General features: G+C 39.0%; 2 protein-coding genes and 1 long non-coding RNA gene across 3 annotated transcripts; all 3 read left to right on the forward strand.

Annotated features, from left to right (window-relative positions):
* Positions 1-3,162: 3,162 nt before the first annotated feature.
* Positions 3,163-4,684, forward strand: LOC130986367 (uncharacterized). Its single transcript, XM_057909764.1, has 2 exons — positions 3,163-3,820; positions 4,324-4,684. The coding sequence occupies exon 1, from the start codon at positions 3,163-3,165 to the stop codon at positions 3,742-3,744; it is 582 nt and encodes a 193-aa protein (XP_057765747.1). The 3' UTR covers positions 3,745-3,820; positions 4,324-4,684.
* A 6,076-nt stretch (positions 4,685-10,760) lies between these two features.
* On the forward strand, positions 10,761-11,605 carry LOC131025572 (protein DETOXIFICATION 33-like). The gene has a single exon (XM_057955372.1). It carries the CDS (start codon positions 10,823-10,825, stop codon positions 11,603-11,605), a length of 783 nt encoding a protein of 260 aa, XP_057811355.1. The 5' UTR covers positions 10,761-10,822.
* Positions 11,606-18,009: 6,404 nt separating this feature from the next.
* Positions 18,010-18,578, forward strand: LOC130986397 (uncharacterized). The gene is made up of 2 exons (XR_009089260.1): positions 18,010-18,214; positions 18,277-18,578. It is a non-coding gene; the product is annotated as an uncharacterized LOC130986397 (long non-coding RNA).
* The last annotated feature ends 7,396 nt before the right edge of the window (positions 18,579-25,974 follow it).

A 25,974-nucleotide genomic window follows, 5' to 3' on the forward strand; every position in this document is an offset into this window, starting at 1 on the left:
AGCTGCTCCTTTAAATTTGATGAGAGTAATCTTATTATTTTTTATGAGCGAGCACAACTCAGTGCACGAGCATGTCATGCATTTGGCCAGCCTTTTTTGACGGGCTTGACTTGCTCAGTGGAAGTATTGACGGTGAGACAAAAGTCGATATTATTTTGAACTCTCTTCACGAGTCTTTAAGAACTTCCACCTCAACGTTATTATGAGCAAGAAAGACTATACTCTTTGCGGGTTGCTCAATGCTTTAGTTACAACTAAAGAAGTTATGGGATAGAGATGCACATGCTCTTGTTATTGTCAAAAGGGCCATCTTCTTCGTCAAAAGGCGGGAAGAAGAAGAAGGGTCCAAAGGACAAGCAAAGCTAGGAAAATAGTGGGAGTAGTGAAACGAGTCCCACTACTGGTGTGAAAAGCCAATGAAGAAAGAGAAAGTGTTTCAAGTGCGATAAGATTGAGCATTAAAGAAAATATTGTCTAATGCGCAAGGCAAAAGCTCAAGGTACTTCACTTGTTTAAGTAACTGAGACATGTCAGCTCAATTTCTACTCAATCTTGAGTAGTGGATAACCGGGAAAACTGATTATGATTGTTGCACCTTGCTGCATGGCTTTTAAGCTGAGAAGTGATGAGATGATTGTCTCCATAGGTAACGCGGCAAGATTCGCAGCTGTTGCAATTGGAGACTTGTCATAATACCTTTTTTTATTGCATCTACATCATCAAACGAAGAAAAGAGAAAAGTTAAGGCACATCTCTCATGAAGATCTTACACATATATTGGTACCTTAGATTAGGTCACATATGTCTTAACAAGATACAAAGGCTCATGTCTAAATAGTACGTTGAGGTCGTATCATTTTGAACCTGCGAATCCTGTATTGAGGAAAAGATGGAGACCAGGCCGTTCAAGGCAAAGGGGATAAATGGACAATAATGTGTTAGGATTGATTTGATCTAATTTATTGTGATGTCACCCCAGTTTAGTATACCGAGTAATCCCCATATAAGATGTTGTAGTCGAGAGAATATATCACTCTTTGAAATATTTGTTTGTTTGATTCTCATATTTCAGTGTGCACTAACTTGCACCTTATTTTCCGAACGAGCTTCTTATACTCTAACACCGATCTTGAGCTAGAGTTGTGACTGAGTATAAAAGGGGGTTTCCAATTAATGAGCATATTGTTATAATAAGAACAATGGGTATATAGTATGCTCGATTCTAGGCTTGGGATACACGATTTGGTTGCCTAGATTTTAAGGAATGTATATACTCTTAACCCTGAGAGATTGAGCTTGTAATTCCAAATTAGAGTTTGTTTACACTATAGACCCCATTCTTCGAAAATACGTTGTAATCTTGTGGATAAAAGCTTGAAGGCTTGATCACTTGAAGAATCATATTGGCAGCATTTTCGGTATCCACTCAATTGAATACCTCGGGGTATTTATAGACGAGGGCTTGAATATTTCCGTTGAAGAGAATATCTTCAAATCCTCGGTCGTTGGCTTCAATGTATTAGGATGTACTTTCTTCTAGAAAAGCAAGATACTCATTCTGTAGCATTAATATGCCTTCTATTCTGGTGCGTCGTTATACACAAAAATATCCGACAATCAGTCGGTATGCCAACACTGTGCAGGCAACAGTAAGTAAGATCGTCTCCCTAGGGACTGACGAGAATTTCTCCAATTTAAGCCTGCAATGAACCCACAAAAATTGAGATTTAAATTGAGAAAATACTAAATGTAAAAATAAAATAAATAAAATCCAAACTAAACCAATTATTCTAATTTCTAAAAGATGCATAAAAATTCCAACAATAAAGAAAGAATTCCAGCAATCATTTAAGTCCACCCTAACTTAATTATTCTGAACATTTGTGCAAATATAACTGTAATCAGGGCCAGTCCTGATAAAAGTGAAGCCCTGGGCGAAATTATAAAAATGGGTCCCTAATATATTATCCTTTTCAATATATTGAAAAAGAAAAAATGTCCCGCTGGTGTTGAGTTGGTCTTCTTGGTCTTCTTGTTTTAGCTTGCTTATTTTTTAGAGCCGAGGTTTCTTGGGAGCGATGGTTAGGTCGGAGCCTCCGAAGATTCCTCAACCCCGCTCCCCTTGCGAGCTCTTCTCGCGTTCTTTTACGGGTACTCTTTTTCCCTCTTCCCTTGGAGGGTTTTAACGAGACTCGGCTCTCTCCTTTGTCTGCGCCTGTGTTTTTAAAGGTCTTTTTCCGTTTCTTCTTTTGGCAATAAAATTTTATTTCAGCAGAAAAAGAAAAAATGTACTCCCTCCGTCCATGAAAAAGAGTCTCATTTCCCCTCTTTTTTTTGTCCACGAAAAAGAGTCCTGTTTCACCTTTTTGACAAAAGTACCCTTATTTTGTTTCACAAATTACTTGTATTGCCATTGTTGGGCCCACCACAAACCTACTTTAAACACTCCTAATTAATTGAGTTAATTAGGTGCAGCAATTAATTAACCTAAAAAGATGTGTCAAATTATTTGTACTCCCAACCCCATTTAATTCATTTTATCCCAACCCTTAATTCATTTTATACGCCCCCTGCTATTATTTCTCACACTATGTTAAAGTTTCATTCATCTCTCAAACTTAGGGTTTGAGGCGCCGCTGAACTTCCCTCTCTGAAAACCCTAACTTCTCTCGTTCGTGGCTCCGATTCTCCCGTTCGATCGATCGCTCTGATTCTCCTTCACTTTCTCTCCGATTCCTCATCGCCGATCACCCTTGCGCGATGGGTGAACAAACTTCTCTCACTTCTCTCTGTAAATTTGGTGATTCTACCGAAGAATCACCAGATCCGTTGCCATCTCCGATCAATATCTGTAAATCCGATGATTTCACCGATTATTCACTGGATTCGATGATGGTGCCTCGTTTTTTCGGTGATACGGCGCCGCTGACGATGTCCGAACCCACGTTTTTATCATTTTATCCCAACCCTTAATTCATTTATTTCTCACACTATGTTAAAGTTTCATTCATCTCTCAAACTTAGGGTTTGAGGCGCCGCTGAACTTCCCTCTCTGAAAACCCTAACTTCTCTCGTTCGTGGCTCCGATTCTCCCGTTCGATCGATCGCTCTGATTCTCCTTCACTTTCTCTCCGATTCCTCATCGTCGATCACCCTTGCGCGATGGGTGAACAAACTTCTCTCTGTAAATTTGGTGATTCTACCGAAGAATCACCAGATCCGTTGCCATCTCCGATCAATATCTGTAAATCCGATGATTTCACCGATTATTCACTGGATTCGATGATGGTGCCTCGTTTTTTCGGTGATACGGCGCCGCTGACGATGTCCGAACCCACGTTTTCAGATGTGGTGACGGCGACCCACACTGAAATTATGTCCTTTCCGGCTTGGGCTTTGGAGCCGGACACTGTCGTGCCGGAAACCCCCCAAGATCTGGTGGCCGTGGATGGAGAATCAGAGCTAGATCTGGCCGTGGATGGCTTCGTCCAGGATGAAGAAGGCCGGCCATTCGATACGGTGGTGCCTGAAACGGAGGGAGATCTGGCCGTGGATGGCTTCGTCCTGGATGAAGAAGGCCGGCCATTCGATACGGTGGTGCCTGAAACGGAAGGAGATCTGGCCGTGGATGGCTTCGTCCTGGATGAAGAAGGCCGGCCATTGGATATGGTGGTGCCTGAAACGGAGGGAGATCTGGAGCCTGAAACGGTGGTGCCGGAACCTTTTGATAATTGGAGGGGCTAGAGCAACGAGAGAAGGATTTGGTACCTTCGATTGCTATCTCGCTACTGCCCGGCTGCCTTAGACCTAATCTAATCAGGTGTTTCTGTTCCTTAGTTGCTTATGGGTTCATTTTACCATCATTGTCATATTGTGGCCTTGAAACCACACAAATGAACATGATTTTCTCAATAAATCTTTTAGATTTGCATGCTCTATACGGCTCTACTTCATCCGGCAGCAGGTAGTACCTATCCGATGTTTTGGTTAAATAAAACCATTTTTCATCTATGTGTATTGTGTCATACATAGGCTGAAACTTGATTCTCCCATTTGCACTAATTGCACTTAATTGACTAAGGCTCCAAGTGAGCCTACTTAACCTATTTTGAAGTGTTAGAAGAGGTTTAATTGCATTGGTATGTGCTCTAATCTTTTTTTCCTTTATCCACACTCCAACCAAGCTTTTACTAACTTCAAGCTTGCTTGCCATTTTCCTTATAGTTGATCTCTCTAGAACGGATAGTTGTTTTACTTTTTCTACGTCGAGTACCTTTTTATCGCTGTGTTTTGATCCTTTTTTCATTGAAATGAGCTGTACAGGCCTTCCCATCATCTTTTGTGCGCGTGCTGCTGTCCATAGTCGCCATATAGTCCTCACATCGATCTGGAACAGTGCTGCTGCCTCTTTCTTCGCGCCGTGTCGAAGCTTCAAGTCGTTGCTGTTCTGGAGCAGCCACTGTGCAACATTGTTCCTTTCAATTTCAGACATGTTTGCTCTTTTCCTTTTGTCTGCCATCTTCTCTTTCTCTTCTTTACTTTTTCAGTTTTTGAAGTAAAGAGAGCATTTAGGCTTTAAATGCTCTCTTATTTATTGATGTAAGTGGAGAAAAAAACAAGTGGAATTTGGCTCCAATTCGATGGAAATTTTTGGTGGGAAATGAAATTTGGCTATTTTGGTTCACTTTGTGCTTTTCGAAATTTGTGCAGCATTAGTTAAATTGTTATACACTTTAAATTCGCTGAATCTGATGCTATACACTGTAAATTGTTGCTATACACTTTAAATTGTTGGATAATTAATTCAAGTGCCAATACACTTTAATTTTTGAAATTGGTGTTTGGAAATTGGTTGCAGCCGTGGAATAAGTAAGGATTCATTAAATAAGCAACCCTCAATTTCAGTAAATTTTTAATTCACACGAAAACAGTGAATGATTTTCTTAATTAAAATTTGAATTAAAATGAATTCTTAATTAAAATGTTGAATAATTAATTCAACATTTTTAATAAGGTTAAATTATTGCCATCAAAAGTTAATTGAGGATTAGAGAGCTATAATAGTCATATTAGCACTACCCCTATAAATTTACTTCTCTCTCCACTTACACCTACTTTAACAACTTTCTTAAAACCCGTGCCGAGTCCCAAATGGGACTCTTTTTCATGGACGGAGGGAGTACATTATTTATAAGAAAAAAAATGGCTTCTCTAATTTTTTTACTTGCAAAATCATCTATAACATCGTTCAAATCTATGTTATTTAAAATCTTTTTTTCGATATATAATATTGTCAAACAATTCAATCTTTCTTGGGACATTGACAATCTCAAATTCGTTTTCAGCAATTTTAAGTTTTGGTGAATGTTTTTGGGGAGTTCCAAAATGGTTTAGAAAACTAAATTCAAGAGATGTTGGGTCCTGAGGTGCTATTGAACTGGTGTATGGGGGAGGGGGGGAGAATACATCAGTATGCTTTTTAAAAACTTTTCGACTGAAGGAGTAAGAGAAAAAACTGTAAAGGAAGATCAATTACAAAAACGAGAGTACAGTCAAGTAAAAGAAAACACAGAGAATAGTGAGAATTTTATTTCGATATTACGAGAAATAATCAGATGGAGTTCTCACGCAGGTGCGGAAGCAAAGTGAACGGAAAAAACCTTTAGTGCATCAAGTTATGAAAATTTAAAGTTTCTCTTTTTAAGTTATCAGTTTCAGTATGAATGATTGACAATAGAGAACAAAAAGGAAATACTGAAAGTTGTAAATGAGACAAGATTTTTACGTGGTTCGAAAACACGTTCTTACATCCACGGTCAGTCGATCAGGCTGACGAGTACTCGCTTGTGCTTACGGGTGCACAACAAACCTTACGACTGAAACAATTGTTTCAGTGCCAACACGTTGGGTTGGATTTCTCTTCTCTTATATCAATCTCGCAAATACATTAAGACTTCACTCCTCTTGTTTGTTGGGGCTGAGAACTCTTCGAGTCTAGACAACCGTCTATAACTCTATCACTCAAACTCTCTTTTCGCTCGGTTGAAAATGGGTTTGATCTTCCAACTAAATTACAGAGAACATGCTCTCTGTAATAAGTGCTTAGGCTAAAGGTTTATAATGTATTGTCTAAGAGTTCTAAGAGAATGTAGGTAATCAGGAATATGATTTTGAGCTTTGAATATTCTCTTCTTCGATTCAAACTTTGGATGATTGTGAGTAGGCTGAGTTGCAAATTTGGCAGAGGTTCAACTTGTATGTTTGAATCGGTGAAGAATGAATTTGAACGTTGAGCCTATTTATAGGCAATGTCCTGAATAGATCCGTTGGAGGAGATGTTCTTCAGAAATTGCCATTGTGAGACATACTTGAATTTGGGCTCAAGTCTTCAATCTTCTGTTCTCCATAAAGCTAAAAGAGGTAACGTCTTCTTTTGCTTGGAGATGGTGTTTGCAGGCCGATGTGACACGAAAATGGAAGCTTAGTGTCAGCAAGCACGATCTCTTATCTTCGACATTTAATGCTTCTGTCCTTTGCATTAAATTCACCTTGTACGGTGGTTGACTTCTTTGGCTTCTTGACGAACGGACTGATGCATTCCAAGGTATCAGTCAGAATATTGTCACATAGACTTCAGTACCATTTCATCAGTCTGCTCTGCTGATCATGTATCTTATGCTTCAGTCAATTGATTTTCAGTCTTCAGTCTAGTGTCTTCAGATACTGGTCTTTAGTCTTTGCCGCTTCAGTCTAAACTAATGTGGACTAAAACACTTAAGTCCAGAAAAGAGTATAAGACAAGAGAGACATTCTATCAGTTTTGGTATCATCAAAACAAGGAGGTTGGATATATTTTTTTGTGTCCCAACAAGAGACTACCTTTTCCATTCTTATTTTTTGAGAAACTGGCTAACGATTTGGAGTAGAAGAAGAGTTTTTTTTTTCAAAAGACACGTTAAAGGAGACGGGATCTTATCTACTTAGATAGTTGATGATTTAATGATATTTAACAATAAATTATGTTCGATCAAAAATTAATAAATCAAATATTCTTTTACTATAATAAAATATGTAATTAATGGGATATATTAAAAAAAATGGGCCCTCAAATTTTGGGGGCTGGGCCAGCCCTGACTTTAATTCATGCAAGCAAACCAGTTATAACCACCAAAGACGCTTCTAACGTGATCTTATTTCTCCTTAATTATTCGGTAATCAGGAAGACGTTTAACTAATTACTACCCAAATCGATTGACAACCGTTAGAGACGCTATATAGATTTAATGAGTCGACAACATTAGTATCTAGAGAAATCCGATTCAATAAACTCTGATACAGAATTATTGAATTAAGATTGTTTTTCCCTTGACCCTGATGTGTCAATTTACCACTAATCAAACCTAAATCACAATTACGTATGACCGATTTAATTAGCTATATAATTAATTCTAACCTATTAAATATTTACAACTATTTAATAGATTAAAACACTTAATATCATTAAATACAGAGAATCGTAGATGCAATCATATAATAAAGTATAAGCATAGATTAGATCTCACATATAATAATATTACTAGTGCTTCTTTAATTGTTGACGGAATAAACGAATTAACTAAAACTTATAATAAAATAAAATAAGAAAAAAAAAATTGCGAAAAAAGATGAAGGAAAGAAAAGTTGAATAAAACTCCAAAGTATTCATCCCAAAGTATACATAGGAATATGTGCAGCCCTCGTAAGAGCATCCACAATGGAGAGCCAAGGGTTGGCTAAAAAATGTGGTCCCCACCATTTTTGAGCTCACCTCCACAATGGGAGAGCCAACCCTTGGCTCTTAATTTATTTATTTTTTTAATTGTCCGAAGCATTTTATTTGAGTGGTGTAGTGACGCGCGGGCTGTGAGTCCGGTGCACTAGAGAGAACCGGGCGCGTGAGCCCAGGGCTCGGCAATGGAGGGAGGCGTGCAATTGGGGGGCTCGAGCCCTGAAAATGAGCCCCATTGCGAGTGCTCTAAGGAAACTAAAAGTAAAAACCTAATCCTAAAGCTAATGGAAAGAAAACGTGGCATGCAAGCAAGCCCACAAAGCCATCACATATTCTATGGCCCATTAAAATAAAGTCACAAGCTGCCACTAAAAAATAAGTTGAGCCCACTGTAAACACAAATTTTTGTATTTCAATTTGATAAAATACAAAACGCGTTACAAAGATAATTTGATAGATTTGAAGATGGAGTTTATGCGGGTTGCAATTTCTAGTTAATCCTCTGATTCTTCTCTTCCATTTGATTCTTGAACAAGCTCGAAGGTTATTGAAATACTTGATTTGATGACGCCAATCCAAGGGACTTAAGTCGTGATTTTGGATTGAACGTTGAACTTGATTTGATTTGAGAAGAACGTCCTTAGAATTTTGTAAGAACGCCTTGAAGCTTTCGAACTTGATTTGATTTGATTTGAAGAACGTCCTTAGAATTTGTAAGAACGCCTTGAAGCTTTGAGACTTGGTTGATTTGATTTGAGGAAGATCGTTCTTGGAATTTGTAAGAACGCCTTGATCACTTGAAGATTTGAAGGTTTGATCACTTGAAGATACTTGAAGAATACTTGAAGATTTGAATGCTCAAATACTTGAAGATTCGAAGAAGACTTGAACGCTTGAAGATTTCGAAGGATACTTGAAGATTTGAATGCTCAAATACTTGAAGATTCGAAGAAGACTTGAACGCTAGATAGAATTCTTCAAGATATTTGAATACTTGGAAGAATACTTGAACTCTCCAATTCTTCGCCTCTTTCAACTTGCGATACTAGAGAGAATTCTTTATACTCTTCGATCTTCCGTTCCTTCACGTTGTTCTAATGAGCACCCCAACACCTCTATTTATAGATTTTGGAGATGGGCTTCGTGGGCTTTATGGGCTTTGGGCCTTCATGCATGGGCCTTAGGGCTTTAGGTGTCCATAAGCCCATTAATTCATTTATGTTAAATATTAATTATATATCTATTTAATTTAGGAATAAAATCCCATTTAATAAAATAGAAAATATAATTGAATATTTAATTCATGAATTTACACGTGGCACGATTTAATTCGACGACAAATTTAATTGTCTACAAATTGCCCCATCGAGACTTGTTTATGGACGAAATGCCTTTGGTAATAGACGAGTCTCGAAATTTATTTTTGATAATTTAAACTCTTATTGAGGAGTTCTTGACTTGAATTTGAATTTATAAATAGTTTATACTCATATTTAGGAGTTCTTGAATTTCTTTGGATTTATAAATAGTTTATACTCGTATTTAGGAGTTCTTGAATTTCTTTGGATTTATAAATAGTTTATACTCGTATTTAGGAGTTCTTCATTTGATTTTGGAATTTTAAATAGTTTATACTCGTATTTAGGAGTTCTTGAATTTCTTTGGATTTATAAATAGTTTATACTCGTATTTAGGAGTTCTTGAATTTCTTTGAATTTTGTAAATAGTTTATACTCGTATTTAGGAGTTCTTGAATTTCTTTGGATTTATAAATAGTTTATACTCGTATTTAGGAGTTCTTGAATTTCTTTGAATTTTGTAAATAGTTTATACTCGTATTTAGGAGTTCTTGAATTTCTTTGGATTTATAAATAGTTTATACTCGTATTTAGGAGTTCTTGAATTTCTTTGAATTTTGTAAATAGTTTATACTCGTATTTAGGAATTCTTCGCTTGAATTTGTTTTTTTTTTTTTTTTTAACGTTAACTTGTGGAGCACCTCATTCTTTTTCTTTTTCTTGCAGTACCTTCAAGAGCATTAAATGCTTCTTGTTCACTTCCCGAGATCAAAATCGACTGCAGCAAATTTGTTTTCTTATGCCATCCTTTTCCTTTTTTGCAACAACCTTACCTCTTTTAGGAGAGTTTTTTTTTTTTTTTTTTTTTTTTTTAGACAGCTGTAGTGAGAGGAGGCATGTGCATAGCATTTGCTTGAGAGCCTTTGCAGCCTGTTGAAAATTGCAAAGAACAGCTGGAACTCCACCTTTTCTTCGTACACACTGGCAGCTAGGATTTAGGGTGTGAGTTTTCGGTTATAAATAGAGGGGCTATTCTGCAGTCTTTTTCATTCACAAATTCTAAACATTGCAGCCATATTTTCTCCTTTTCATAGTTCTTAGTAGCGTCTTTCTTGAGCTAGGCACTACCAACCATTACTTCATTTCATTCATCTTTCTAGCCTCTTCCGGGAAGAAGTTGAAATATTGCTGGTGAGGAGCGAGATCTCGTCGACTTTTGGGCTGAAAGCCGCGACTTGAACGCTGAAGGCGAGCCCAGTTGCGAGGCGAGTCGATATGCCTGGAAGGTGTTCGTAAAATTGTCTCAAACGACGAGGGCTTCCTTCTAGGCCTCGCCTGCGCGGAGCTCGCCGAGAATCTCCGGCTGGTGGTCAAACAGCAGGCTTCAGGACGCGAGGAGGCAACATCGACAACAAAGAGCTTGTGCTTCCATGAAGTAAGCTTCCTTACACCACCTCTTTTATTATTTTAAGCCTTTGAATTGTGTATGGTGTGTTTCTTTTATTATTTTATCTGCATCTTTTCATTAGTTTTGCTGCTACTTTGCTTGAGAAATGCCTCAAGATATAGCTCTTTGACTCAGCCTTCCTCATGCGTTCTTTAAGAGCACCGCCTAGCTACTTGGGTTATTCCTCTGCTTCTAGCTGTGCATCTAAATTTGCCTCGGTTTTATCTTTGAAGGTAGCAGGCTTATCCTTGACAGCTGTTTTCAGCTTCCCTGCGACAACTTTAGGCATCGCCTTGGTTTTTTTGACAGATGAGACCCTCTCCTCGGCGGCGGTCCGCTTGGCTTGAGTCGACGGTGCAGCGTCATGAATGCTCCAGCACCGACAGTGAGCCTCGGTGGCGGGAGTGGAGATCGCTGCTGCTCATGCCAGGAGACGGAAGCATGGTAGAAGTTGAGGTTGAACTCGCCGGATATCCATGGCGGCGGCAATCTTCAGAAAAAAAACTGAGAGAAGCAGCAGCAGTTCATGGTAACTCCAACAAGAGGTGGTGGATGGGCTGTGCGCTGGAGACGCTGTGCGGGCAGGCGGTGGGCGGCGGGCGATACGAGATGCTGGGAATCTATATGCAGAGATCATGCATCATAACTCTCGTCACCGCCTTGTTCCTCACGCCTCTCTACATCTTCACGTCGCCGATCTTGAAGCTCCTCCGCCAGAAACACGAAATCGCCGACCTCGCCGGAAAATACGCGCAGTGGGTCATCCCTCAGTTCTTCGCCTACGCCGTCAATTTTCCGGTGCAGAAGTTTCTGCAGGCGCAGAGCAAGATATGGGTCATGACCGTAATCTCCGTCGCCGTTTTGGGATTCCACGTCGTTTTGAACTGGATTCTGATCACCAAGCTCGACAAGGGCCTCGCCGGCGCCGCCGTAGCCGAGAACGTGTCGTGGTGGCTCGTCGTTCTGGCGCAGGTTATTTATGTCGTCGCCGATTTCTTCCCGGAATCGTGGACCGGGTTTTCGATGTCGGCGTTTAAATCGCTTCTTGGTTTTGTGAAGCTGTCGCTTGCGTCGGCTGTCATGCTGTGGTGAGTTCTTCTCTTCTCTTCTCTCACTCCCAGCAGAAATTGTCCAGCTTCATTGTTCTCTAGAATACTTATTACTGATCTTTATAGCTTATGTTTCTACTTGCAGGTTAGTGTTGGCACGCTTCTTGCATTTACTATGGTGGCAATTTCCGTGCTGATACTGAGATACATTCCACCGGATGTGGTTCCGATCCCATCATCACTTCAGGAAGCAATAGATTCAGTTTCTTCGAAGTATAGAAGCACCACTAGTCTTGTAGATTCTGATGCAGACGATGCCGATGCTAAAGCTGTTACATCAGAGAACCCTGTTCCAGTCCTAGTCAGCAAAGAAACAACTTTAGAAGATCCTCTTCTTGACAAAGTAGCTGTGCAGTTGAACTGTAAGTTCATCCTATTCCAGAATATTCACCTCTTCTACTAAGCATTTGATGAATCTTGATTCTGTTATTTCTAGGTTCTGATTTCTACTTCTTTTCTAAATATTGCAGATTTCACAAATGAGGAGAACCGGCGAACTATTGCTGGCTGGGCAATCACATGCACGTGCATTGGTGTGCTCATTCTAACTTCTGCTGCTTCAAGTCGGACCCTAATTAGGTATGTTTGGTACAATCGCGGCTTCTCAGCATCACTGAATTTATTATCACAGGGATTTCAAATGTATGTTTGGTTTTCCCATGTTATGATTTCTGCGAGTGAATTTCTTAACCAAATAAACATAATTCCTTCCAGCACTTATCGGTATTCTATTTGTGGAGTTGGCGGAGTGCTCCTTTTGTCCGGTCTCATATCGCTTACTGTAAACACAAATTTTTTTGTATTTCAATGTGCGCAGTTCTTGCTGATTTTCGGACCAGCGGCGGCGGTATTTTTTAGGGAGATGGAGAGATGGCTTCTCGCCGGATTTCAGAGACTGAGAGGATGGCAGCGGGAGTGGCTCCTTCGGTGGGGCTGAGTTGGATGGCGGCGGCAAATTTGGGAGAAGATTGACGGCCGACGGCGATTTCGAGCATACACTCTTAATAGATGCCGGAGCAGGAATCTTGCAAGGCGACGGTGGAAGCAGTGACCCGCCGGATTTGCGGGAAGAAGCCGAGGGCAGTTGGTGGAAGGCAGCGACGGCGGTGCCAACAACCGGGACGCGGCTTCGCCGGATTAGAGGCGGAGCAGATCGAAGAAGAAAGGAGCAACTGGATTTTTGTGTTCCTGTGCTTCTATTTCAGCGTGAGAGAGAAGCCGAGAGGCTTGTGGGCTTTTCTTAAATGATTATGTTGGGCTTTTTTAAGTTAATATTGGCCCAAAATTATTAATAAACAGAATACTTCTCTGATGGCACGCTGATTTCTTCCTTCTTCCTCTTCTTCCCTTTTTTTTTTGAATATTGTTTGGAATATTGTTTATTTTTCTTGCAGTTGATGGCAATGGGAGCTTGGAAGTTTGTGTTAAAGATTAGCATAGTCTCATTAATCAACTTCATGGCGGATTTTGCCCCAAACGAGATGCTTTGAGTATTTGCAAAGTTCGAAATCTATTGTCTTCTTTCTTTCAGTCTTGACATCTCCATCTGCCCGACTAAAGACCATCCTCAGAGAGTTCATTCAAAAATCTGGCAGCAACCCATCTAAGACTTTATTTGAGTGATGTTTACTTTGCACTTCAGGTGGCTCAATTGGCTTTTAATCAGATTTCGGGTGCGCTCGGATCTGGGCCATTGTGAGTCCAACCTTTGAAGATTGCTGGTTACATTTTCTCTTTGCGCGCATTCGAGCAGGCTAGATGACTCAATGGTGTTCTATTATGTTTGGCGAACATGTGTTTCAACTCCACGAGCGGATTCAACTTTAGCTTGGAGAGAAGTGAATTTGTCGATGCATAGCCGACCTCAATGCCAGATGACTCAATTCTTTGACAGGTCTTGGGTGCGCTCAGGCCTGGGATTGTTTGAATCTGGTTTGAGTGAGGTTGTTGTTATGTTTGGCATCTCACGAAGTTGGGAGAATTCTGCACAATGGCTCGAGAAGATTGAGTATTTTCTTCTTGATGCTTAAGCCAAGGAGAATGAAGCCATCGTCCGAATTGCTTTGATCAAGGAAGTGCTTGCTATGATAGAGAGGTGGAAGACAGAGATGACGTTGTCCTTCAAGCAAGATAGTGTCTCCTTTCATATTGTCCGAGGTGCAATCCCAGAATTCAAAAGAGATTTTGACAAACATAAAGTTGCACATGTTGATGAGGAAATGCTGCGGAATTTTGAAGACTTCAGAGTCACTTTTGATCTCTGCTCAGAGAACTTTGGAGGATCAAGACCCATTTGCTTAGTATTGGTGTAAACCGCAGTTTCTATCATTTCTCTCTTGATGATTCTTATTTGGTTTGTGATGGATATTTTGACATCTTCTCCAAATGCTTGTGCTTCTTTTGATGGCTTGATTTTCTTCCCAATTTGAGACATATTCGGCTTCACATAATCAACTTAAATCATAACTTGATGATATAAATTGAAAAGAGTCAAACACAACTTATGAATGAACTTAGAAATTATCTAAGCTGCCTACGTACCCTTTTGAAAGGGATCAAGCCAAAACGTAGTTCATAGGATCAACAAGTGTTTGAGATTGGGTGCCGTGCACAGTTTATACTCATACGGGCCAGGAGTAACATGCAGTTTAGGCTCGTGCGTCAAGGAGCTGTCTTCATATGCTCCATTTTGTTGTTTTTCTTCATTGTTTTGTGGCTTTTCATCTGACTCATCTTTTTGGCTTTTCTGCTTTTCTATTTTTTTTTTGGCTTTTTTTTTTTTTTTTTGGCTTTTCTATTTTTTTTTTTTTTTGAACTATATACATATGCACATGCTTCAACTTCTACCACCCTTCAAGGATAGTAGTACTTCAAGAACTTTCCGTTGAGAGTGATAACAATTGGCCTCCTTGCAGCGAGGGTCATGTCTCCAATTTGAAAAGAGGGCGCTCGCACTGCTTTGTTGAAGGATCTTGAAGGAAGAGCTTGATAGTATTCCAATTTTTGCTGGACTTCTAGTCTCTCTTCATCCAGAGTTTCCAGTTCTTTGGGGCTCAAGTGCGAATTCTCTTCTCCAACGACCATTTTCTCGCAGGAGGTGATATGGTTTGCTGTGACATCGTCTTCATCTTTTCGGCGAGGATCTTTGCAATCAAAACACGTCATTATGCTTTCATTTCTCTGGCGTATGAAGGCTATATTCTCTGCAACGCTTGTCGTGATAACGCCACTTCTAACGAGACTTGCAATTTCACGACGCACTTGACTTTGAGTAGTATGAGGAAGAGGAACTGGATTACTAGCACTATTAGTAGTGTAGTAAGAGGAAGCCACACTTTCTCTATCTTCTTGATCTATGGCATCTCGTGTGAAGATGGTGGTCTTCATTTGAGCTTTCATTTCTTTCCCACATGACATAAGCAAAGTGGTGTATCTTTTCATTCGAGGAGGGATCAAACTTCTCCATTTCTCTGTTATGTGCAGTTCATCACTTCCTTTTGTCTTGCTTCGTTTCCATGATTTGCCTTTGCCAAGTCTTTTAAAGACAGATACTTGTTGAGCTTCTCTTCTACCCATCCTATTGAAAATGGAAACCCTTTGGGTTCTCCGATTGCTTGAAGATTCCAGGATTTGCTTGGTGCTAGCATAGTTAGCAGTGGCTCTCTTGATGGCAATTCGAATGGGGCTTTGCACTGTATATCCCAAACCTGCTTTGGAGTTTTGGCTTGCGTTATCAGTCTTTTCCAAATGAGACCTTGACATAGAGCTTTCTTGAGGATTGTATCCAGCATTCACGAGGAGTTTATATGCCTTCGGACCAAAGTGCTTTGAGAGTTCTTTGTTTGAGAGATCTTCATGCTCTGTGATGCTACTTTGCTTTGGTCGGACAAACCCTTCAAATGGTTGGTGAATTGGCTTCTTGGCATCAATCTTTGTTAAAGGCATGGTGAATCCTTCCATCTTCAGAAAAGATTCTTCTTTCTTTTTCTCCTGGCAAGATCTCAACTCGTCATGTGATGTATCATCTTTCACCATTGAGACTTTGGCTCTTTCCAAATAGAACTTAGCATCAGCAAAATGTGATTCTGCTTCCGTAAACGGCTTTTGATCACCAACCACTTTTCTTATGGCACCATTTTGATAGTACTTGAAGCATTGGTGCAATGTAGAAGGAACAACACCATTTTTATGAAGCCATGGTCGACCCAGAAGCATATTGTAGGACGTCTTGGCATCGATAACATGAAGCAACGCCGTCGAATCCATGTCCTGCATCAGCAATCGCAACCTTATAGTTCCAAGAGCTCTTTGCCCTTCATGATTGAAACCTTGGATCATCAATCGACTTTTTGACAGCTCATCTACTTGGATTCCCAATTGCTTCAAAGTCCTTAGTGGCAAAATATTGACCGCTGAGCCTCCATCGATGAGAATTCGATTGACTTTCTGCTCCTGTGTATAACAACTCACGAACAATGGCTTGTTATGAGGTTCAGATCCAAGCTGCAAGTCTTCATTGGAGAATGTGATTGCCAATGCATCATCATCTTCATCCAAATTTAGCTCAGGTTCTTCATCTACTTGATTGGATGTATCATACAGAGCTTCAATACCTTCTATTATGTCATTCAAGTCGGTGGAGACCATATTTACAGCAGTATCATCTTCTTCAAGAGATATTTTCCCTTCTCGAGCTAACCGCATGACCCTGTCTTTGAAGATGAAGCAATCATGTATGGGGTGCCCAACCAGACGATGGTATTTGCAGTAACTTGGATCGTCTGTCCTCCCTGCTTCATTTGGTCGCTTCATTTCTGGCAACTCGATAAGCTTTTCTTTGATCAGGTCATCAAAAATTCCTGAAACATCAGAGTCTAAGAATGGATATTGTTTTTGTTGCATTTCTTTCAAGGTAGGTCTTCTTTGCCCCACGTCTCGGGAAGAGTTCTGATTGTCTCGTGAAGTGTTCTGGTTGCCTTCTTGTCCAGCTTCTCTCTTTAAGAATTTCACCGAAGTTGTCTTAATCGCCATGGATTCTCTCTTTGGTGTTTCATCGGATGGTTTGCTTCCTTTCTTGAATTCTGGCTTGAATTTGCGAGGTTCTCGGATGGGTGGTTCTTCGATCCCGCTTGCCATCATGCTCAACTCCATATCATGAGCTCTTGTAGCAAGTTCTTCGAATGTTCTAGGCTGGATTCCTCGCAAGATGTATTGCAAGCCCCAATGCATCCCTTGAATACACATTTCGATGGCAGATGATTCAGACAATCGGTCTTTACAGTTGAGACAAAGGTTTCTCCATCGGTTGATGTAGTCAATGACTGGCTCTTCTTTGAATTGACGCGAACTTGTGAGCTCCACCATGCTGACAGTCCTTCTAGTGCTATAGAAGCGGTTGAGGAACTCATGCTCCAGTTGTTCCCAACTATCAATTGAGTTTGATTCTAAGTCGGTGTACCAATCAAAGGCATTACCTTTCAATGAGCGAACAAACTGTTTGACCAAATGATCTCCATAAGTACCAGCGTTGTTGCATGTTTCAATGAAATGAGCCACATGTTGTCTCGGATTTCCTTGGCCATCAAATTGTTGGAATTTGGGGGGCTGATAACCAAGAGGCATCCTCATACTGTCAATTCGCCGAGTATATGGCTTGGAGTAAGTTAACGACGACTTGGAGCTTCCATCGGAGTTGTTCTTCATTGTTGCTTCGATGAACTCTTTGAGTTGGTCAATGGGAATGAGGCCACCAGACGAGAAGAGAATGTCTTTTCCTGAAGGCCTTTTTCCATCACTCTTTGATTTGTCTTTGGAGATTTCTTCATCGTTATTCTCTCCATCTTCTTCGCTTTCTTCGCCTTCCCTATCGTTGTTGGCGTGGCTTGAATCTCCTTTTTCTCCTTTGAGCTTTGCAATCTGGGCATCTTGCTCTTGGATGTGCTTGGTTAGAGATTCAACCATCTTTGTCAAGTTCAAGAGTTGTTCCTCCATGGTGGAAGTGTTTGTCATCATGACACTTGCATGGAGTTGATAATTTTCAGTGGGGAATGTGAAGCTTCTCTCAAAGTTGTCATCTTCTTCATGGATAGATGGAAGATGAAAGATCGGCTTGGACACTCCTTGCAATGATTTCGATTTGCTTCGCGTGATCATACCAACGTTTGCCGAAGAAGCTTTGGATGAAGCTGGAGCAGCTGCATTTGATTGAGTAGACATAGTTCAAGATTTTTGGTGAAGAGTAGAGATGAGAGGTAGAGATGTCCCACCGGGCGTGCCAAAATTTGTAAACATAAATTTTTGTATTTCAATTTGATAAAATACAAAACGCGTTACAAAGATAATTTGATAGATTTGAAGATGGAGTTTATGCGGGTTGCAATTTCTAGTTAATCCTCTGATTCTTCTCTTCCATTTGATTCTTGAACAAGCTCGAAGGTTATTGAAATACTTGATTTGATGACGCCAATCCAAGGGACTTAAGTCGTGATTTTGGATTGAACGTTGAACTTGATTTGATTTGAGAAGAACGTCCTTAGAATTTTGTAAGAACGCCTTGAAGCTTTCGAACTTGATTTGATTTGATTTGAAGAACGTCCTTAGAATTTGTAAGAACGCCTTGAAGCTTTGAGACTTGGTTGATTTGATTTGAGGAAGATCGTTCTTGGAATTTGTAAGAACGCCTTGATCACTTGAAGATTTGAAGGTTTGATCACTTGAAGATACTTGAAGAATACTTGAAGATTTGAATGCTCAAATACTTGAAGATTCGAAGAAGACTTGAACGCTTGAAGATTTCGAAGGATACTTGAAGATTTGAATGCTCAAATACTTGAAGATTCGAAGAAGACTTGAACGCTAGATAGAATTCTTCAAGATACTTGAATACTTGGAAGAATACTTGAACTCTCCAATTCTTCGCCTCTTTCAACTTGCGATACTAGAGAGAATTCTTTATACTCTTCGATCTTCCGTTCCTTCACGTTGTTCTAATGAGCACCCCAACACCTCTATTTATAGATTTTGGAGATGGGCTTCGTGGGCTTTATGGGCTTTGGGCCTTCATGCATGGGCCTTAGGGCTTTAGGTGTCCATAAGCCCATTAATTCATTTATGTTAAATATTAATTATATATCTATTTAATTTAGGAATAAAATCCCATTTAATAAAATAGAAAATATAATTGAATATTTAATTCATGAATTTACACGTGGCACGATTTAATTCGACGACAAATTTAATTGTCTACACCCACTTTAGAAAAGTCAAAGTTGCCAGCCGCCTAATCTCTCGTCAATTCAGTTTTGGCCGCAATTCAGATGAGTCGGGCACACAGCACGGTAGACGCGCACAGCTTTCTTACTTCACAATTCAAAACTTCAAAATTCTTCTCAAAATCAAACCTTTTCTCCCAAAACAGCAAAACCTATCAAAAAAATATCAAAAATCGCTTAAGATCTGAATTCATATCCTAAAACACAAATCATATTCTTTGTCACACCTCGTAGGTTGACTTTCGCTTTCCCTTTTCCTCACTTTAGAACTTACGTAACACGTATGGATTGGTTGGATCAAGCCTTCAGTCAGATGTCATAACGATCCCATATCAGTTGATCTCCTAATACTTGAAGAATATTCTGATTCTTCAACTGACCTTGAAGTGTGTCCGAATGATTCATCACCTCACTCACCAAACAGATATTTTATAAGCATAAAAAGCACGCTTTCTAATATATGAGTTACAATCTACAAGATTGACTGTAGCATATCATCATCGGTTTTAAGATTTTGAAATATAATTAAAACATCGTAATTTTTCTAACAAGATAAGCAAAATGTGCTAAATAGGTTCATCGATATCACGTTGTGTGCATATTGTAGGCTTTTTTGTTATCTTTGCTTAATGTATTTATTTCCTTAGTTTTAGTAATAATTTGTTGGTTTTTATTTTACACATTCAAGGTTTTTGGCTTTAGAATTGTTTGTGTAATTATTAAGTAATTACAGTAACATAATTATATAAAGTGAACAATATGTCAACTCAAAAAAGGATTGATTAACAATATGTAATGTAACCAATCTGAAGGTGCATGGACTATTTGATTTAAAAAAAATATATCTCAAAGTGGACTAAAACAGTAGTGTACAGACATATGTGGGAAGAAAATGTGAATATTTTTGTCTAATGAAAAGATAGCTAATAATTGATACCATAGCTTAGCAGCCTATACAATTAATTTCAAAAAATAAATGTTGCACCTTCCATCATCTTTCATTTTGGTCAAGTCAATTCGAATTAAGTAGATCCATGTTAGGAATCCGCTACGTTTCATTTTCATATTAAAGACAATAAATAAAATGAGAATGACTTTTTTATTTAAATTAGGATTTTATTAAAAGAAGAAAAAGAAAACAGAACAAAACCCTTGAGAGCACAAGAGAGCAAACTAAAGGCCGAGCCTCATTAAAACAAAATGAGAATGACAATATTTCTTATCTTCTTCTTAAAAAAAAAGTGAGTTATCATACAATCGAATGGATATTAATTTCCATGAAATAAAATACGAGATCACTAAATAAATGCCTTTTAGAGCATCTGAGGATGCGCATGGCGGAGTTGGGGTACACACCCGGCTAGGGGTGGAGCAAAATGCCGAAAAATCGATATACCGCACTTACCGTATCAAAAAAATACCGAAAATACTGAAGTTTTGGTATACCGTAAATTTCGGTACGGTATTATGTCGTATCCAAGATTTTTGATACGACAACGGTATCAATTTCTCTCATACTGCGGTGTACCAATATATTCTGATACCGCAATATATACCATTATTTTGGTATATACCATAAAATCGATATATCGTACCGATTGAAATAAATTTTATATATATATATATATATATATAATTAGGGATAAATTATTAAAAAAATCATAATTACCAAAAATTAATGACAACTTATAAAATATACATTTATTGATAATTAAAAATATGTAAACAAATTGAGTAAATATAAAATAAGTTGCATCTATGTTAATTAACTAAAGGACTTTAAAAAGTAAACAAATATGTTATATAAATATACAAGTAAGAGCTACATATATAGCTATGTTTATATGTCTACATACTATAATTTTAATTCTAAAATAATTATATCTCTAGAAGAAGTCACATCCATGTTATATAAAAAATTAACTAAAAGATAATAATAAGTCATAAGTAAATTTTTAAAAAAGTAACTGAAATGAGTAAATATAAAATTCAAACAATAATTACACGATCTATTAAGTTATTGATAAAATTAAAATATCAATATAGTCAGTATATAACTATATAAGTATGGGCTATTGAGCTATATAGTTATATTATATCTGTAGACTATAACTATAATTTTAGAATAAGTTACATATATAGGGATGTAAAGTAAATGAATCATATTGAAGCGAATATCATTGGATTCGATTCATATTCGTAAAAAAATTGCATATTTCAATTGCTACCCAAATATCTTTTGAATCTTACTGGCTAGTTTCGTACACTGATTCGTGAATATTCGTATCGAATCAAATTCGAATACTCGTTTCAATTTTTTACAAGTGTATTTTAAAAAATATTAATTGAATATTTGATTCAAAGTTTCCTACTATTTCATTCGATTCCGTTTGAATTGAATTCGGAATCAATATTTTTTAAAGCTTTGATGATGATGATGATGGTGATGATGATAATGATGATGATGATGATGATTATTATTATTTAAGTAAATATTATTTATTTTACTTTATATCTATTTTATTCTTTATCTTTAAATACCAAATCGAGTATCATGATTTTTGAATTAAATTTGATAACTAATCAAATCAAGAAAAGTAGTATTTGTATTTGTATTTCCAATTCTATTAATTTGGAGCAACTATTTAGTGATGAGTTCATGCGAATTTAAATGTATTTACTTTCTAAATATTTGAAGATTTTATTTATGTTTATTTTTCTTGTTTTGGACTTATAGTGATTTTTTAATATTTGTTAGGACATGGTTGTATCGTTTTTTCTATTTTTTATTATGTTGAAGAGTTTCATCATTGCCTTATTGAAGATGCGGAGTTTAATTGTTAGAAAGTTATTTATATTTATTTAATGAAATTTCAATATGTACAAATATACGGTATACTTAAATATTTTTGGTAACCTGCACTATCGGTACAACATCGAAATGAGAAAAGTTCATACCGAAATTGTTGGTATGCCGATCTTCGGTATACTGAAGAATCCGGTACACAACGGTATGAAAATTCACATACCGCAATTTACGATACGATATACGGTATAACGATTTTTTTTTTGGCATTACCGTACCGGCCCACCCCTACACCCGGCCCATGCGCACCCCCCCATACCGCACCTCCGGTTCCCGCACCCGTCCCCCCTCCCCCAATCCCCGCTGCGTGCATGCTTTTGATTGGGCGTGTGCGCATGTTTATACGCCCTAATCACATAATTCGGCGATTAAAAAAAATGAAAAAACTTTAAAATTTGAAAGAATTTTGCAGACCACCATTTTCACTTCAATAGTGTCGTTCAACGGCTCTTTCACCCCATTTTTCTTTTTTTCTTTTTTTTTAATTTTCACTTTCTACATGTATAAATTAGAGATCATTTTTACTTCATTTTTAAACAATTCTCTACTCTTTCTTCACCTCTATTAATACTCAAAGGGTTTCATACCTGGAGAGTAATCCATTTAGAGACCATTGTTGCACCTTAGTTTATTTTCGTGGAGAAGCAAGCTTTGCTCGGGTTGTGGGCATAGATAGTCAGTTTTTAGCTTATGTTTTGTGCGGCACTTTTGGCTGTAAGTACTATTTTACTTTAAAGTAATTTCAATTCAGTTTTCCTTTATGTCTTATGTCTTTGTTATTTCATTCATGTCTAGCTAAGTTTATATTCTGATTTGGGCAAGATAAATTGAACATGAACACTTAAACTCGAGAGGTCTAACTGGGCATAATAATTGCATAAGTATATTCCCGATACACTAGGTTTGATTCAAAAGGTTTGGGCAACTTAATTAATTAACTGATCACTAATTTATTAAGGCGTCTTGACCACAAGTAATCTTTGGGCACAAGGCGAAAGGAATTTCAACCCTCGAAGAGTACAACTGGTGTTGGAGTCGTGACTAGTGGATTAATTTCACGCAAAGGTCAAATTGGGTCTTTCTAAATCTGAATGCATCTTGGGCATAATACTCTCAAGCGAGGGGCCAACTTAGGGAGTGCCTTTTGACCAGAATAGTTAATTTCATTAATTGATCATTTCTGGAGTTATAAACTGAAATGATAGATTGGGCATAGGGCTATTGCGTGTGTGACGCGTGACAATTGGGGGTGTAGCTGTCTTGTGCCTATAACCAATTGGTATACGAGTGTGGTAAATATATTTGAACCAATGACCGAGTAAAATGTTCATGTTTAGTGAGTCGAACCCAAGTCAGAATCGTTTTGTTATTTGACCAAGTTTCTTTGTTATTTCAGTTTAGTCCATTTACGCGTTTTGGCCAGAAGATAGTTGTGACCAAGATAACTAGAAACTAAAATCCATTTTTAGTGACACCCTTGCAGGAGAGATTACACTCAGTTCCCTGTGGATTCGACCTTGGACTTACTGCTAGCTAGTATAGCTGTGGGCACATAACTTTATTTGCGCGAAGCTAAACGACGGCTTCGTTATATGCCACAAGAGTGGATATAGACTAGATTGGAGATTGTCTTAGGAAGAACTTGTCCTTGATTGATTGATTGGATTGAATTTGTCTGATTTCTTGAATCTATTGAAACCAAAGCCCAGGATTATTTATTCTTCATATTTGTCTTTCATTTTGCTTGTGTGAATTTTATTTTTGCTTTTATTTATTTTATTCATTTAAACCAAAATTTATTTTTCTGTCATCCAGATAGAGGATAATAGTTTAGCATAGTAATCAATATGAATCAATATCTGGGGATTCGACCTTCCTTGCCTATGTACTCAATTGCACCCGTATACTTGCGATGGTAAAAAAAGGGGGGTAAATACCAAATACAACCTCAAGGTTGACCCACCTTGAGCAAAAACAACCCCAACGAAACGTAAGTTGCATGAAACACCTTATTGTAACATTTTTTAAAAAAATTTCATCCAACCATCTGACGTTCGTTACCTTGTCCGTCAATTATTTTTTATAATTTTAAATTAAAATGACCCCACTTCCTCTTTACTTTCATCTTAATTGTTTCTGGATGTCTGGGCTGTTTTGATGGTCGATTGGTGGTCAGTAGAGGCGAGTCGGGGTTGAGGGAATGAGAGGAAGAAGACGGTGGCGGTGGCCTTATGGTTGCTGCTGCTTGAAGGCTGAGCAGAGGGGTCGGCGGCGGTGGAGGCCCGATGACTTATGTTGTCCATCGAGAGAGAAAGATAGTAGATTGATAGACGACGCACGCCCGTCGTCCGGCGCGCGGTATCAAAATAATTTGTATATGCCCTGGACAGACAATACACGCTCCTATTGCTCGCAACCAAAGAACAGTCTTAGCAGCAAGTATAGGGTCGATCCCACGGAGAGTGATGAACTACTTTACTCTTCGAGTGCACAAATTGAGTTGTCACGGTCTCAACCTGTTTATCTGCACAAGTAAACTTAAACAAAGATCAAATATAACAAGGGGTAAGGTTTTCGGTTAGGTCATAACTGTTGTCAATATTTATTCTGGTCATAGGCATACTGATGATCCGTCCATGATCCGTATAGACTCAAGGCGTGGCCCAAAGACATTGGGGAGTTTCAAGAGGCTATACTTCACATTTAGGATGGTTGAGTCCATTGCGATCACTTGGTCCGAAGGTCACACAATCCCCGGTCACAAGGCAGTGCTTCACTCCTCCTTAGGTAGTAGTCATACCCGTTACTCACCAAGTATGACCCTCACCAACCTTCTCTCCCGAGGTCCCCCAACTCCGCACTTTGAGTGACACATGCCTCCTGGACACAACCATTTTCAGCTTGTCAGCCGACCAGTCATAGACATGCTACGGCGCAGTAGTTGCTTTCCCCGTTTGACAACCATGGCTTTATGCCTCGTCACAGTTGATGGGTAGTCGCTAGAGAAGCCCAAGACTGATGAAGGACAGTGTATCCCATCAATCATTTCCTCACCTTCCGGATCTATAACGCATTTTGTTGATGCTGCTCAGCTACTCGGTCGTGGATTTACCGGTTGTCACGCCCTGGTATACCCTGGCCTTTGCTTGTCACACAGAAAACCAGTCAAACCAAATAGCATTCATGGAGTGTGAGGACTCGGTTTCGAGAGGTTGATTCTTCTCTCGGTGGAATGCATCCCAAATGTCCAACAAAATTGCCTTGACATCAGTATGGCGTTGAGATCATGTGTAGCAGCTATGGAGTGGTGGAGAGTGGGCGAATGAATTTCCCGATCCTTCAAAATGCAAGGGTATTGCCAGTCGGGCAAACCCTGACCAATCATGCTGCTGATGCGGTAATCCCTTGACCACCCTACTGTATCTCCACCGGCCCCACCTACACACTTTGCTTCGCATAGTTGGTTTTGATCCTCAATGCATAGGGTCCAGCTCAACTCTTCTGCATGGTTAGTCCTCCAAGAAACACAAAACACAAGGAAAACAAAATAAACATGAAACTAAAGCAGTAATGGTCATACCAGCGACCTTATTCTGGGTTGCCTCTCAGTCAGCACTCTTGTTTATTGTCTTGAGCTCGACGTTGCCCATCCCTACATGAGTTGGATCAGGTTGGGCTTCAAGTTCAGGTCAGCCGGGTATGCCAGCTGACGTATGGCCTGCAGGGCGGCAGTTACCATCCCGCGTCTCGCCATACCGCGTCTCACAATAAGCGGAAGATGAAAAATGAAGAGTAAAATTGTTGCGCGTCACTCCCCGGCAACGGTGCCAATTTGATACAACGCGCGCGGTATCAAAATACTTTGTATATGCCCTGGACGGACAGTACACGCTCCTATTGCTCGCAACCAAAGAACAGTCTTAGCAGCAAGTATAGGGCCGATCCCACGGAGAGTGAGGAACTACTTTATTCTTCGGGTGCACAAATTGAGTTGTCACGGTCTCAACCTGTTTATCTGCACAAGTAAACATAAACAAAGATCAAATATAACAAGGGGTAAGGTTTTCGGTTAGGTCATAACTGTTGTCAATATTTATTCTGGTCATAGGCATACTGATGATCCGTCCATGATCCGTATAGACTCAAGGCGTGGCCCAAAGACATTGGGGCGTTTCAAGAGGCTATACTTCACATTTAGGATGGTTGAGTCCATTG

The sequence above is a fragment of the Salvia miltiorrhiza genome, chromosome 5, assembly GCF_028751815.1.
Source record: "Salvia miltiorrhiza cultivar Shanhuang (shh) chromosome 5, IMPLAD_Smil_shh, whole genome shotgun sequence".
In the NCBI taxonomy this organism is placed as follows: Eukaryota; Viridiplantae; Streptophyta; class Magnoliopsida; order Lamiales; family Lamiaceae; genus Salvia; species Salvia miltiorrhiza.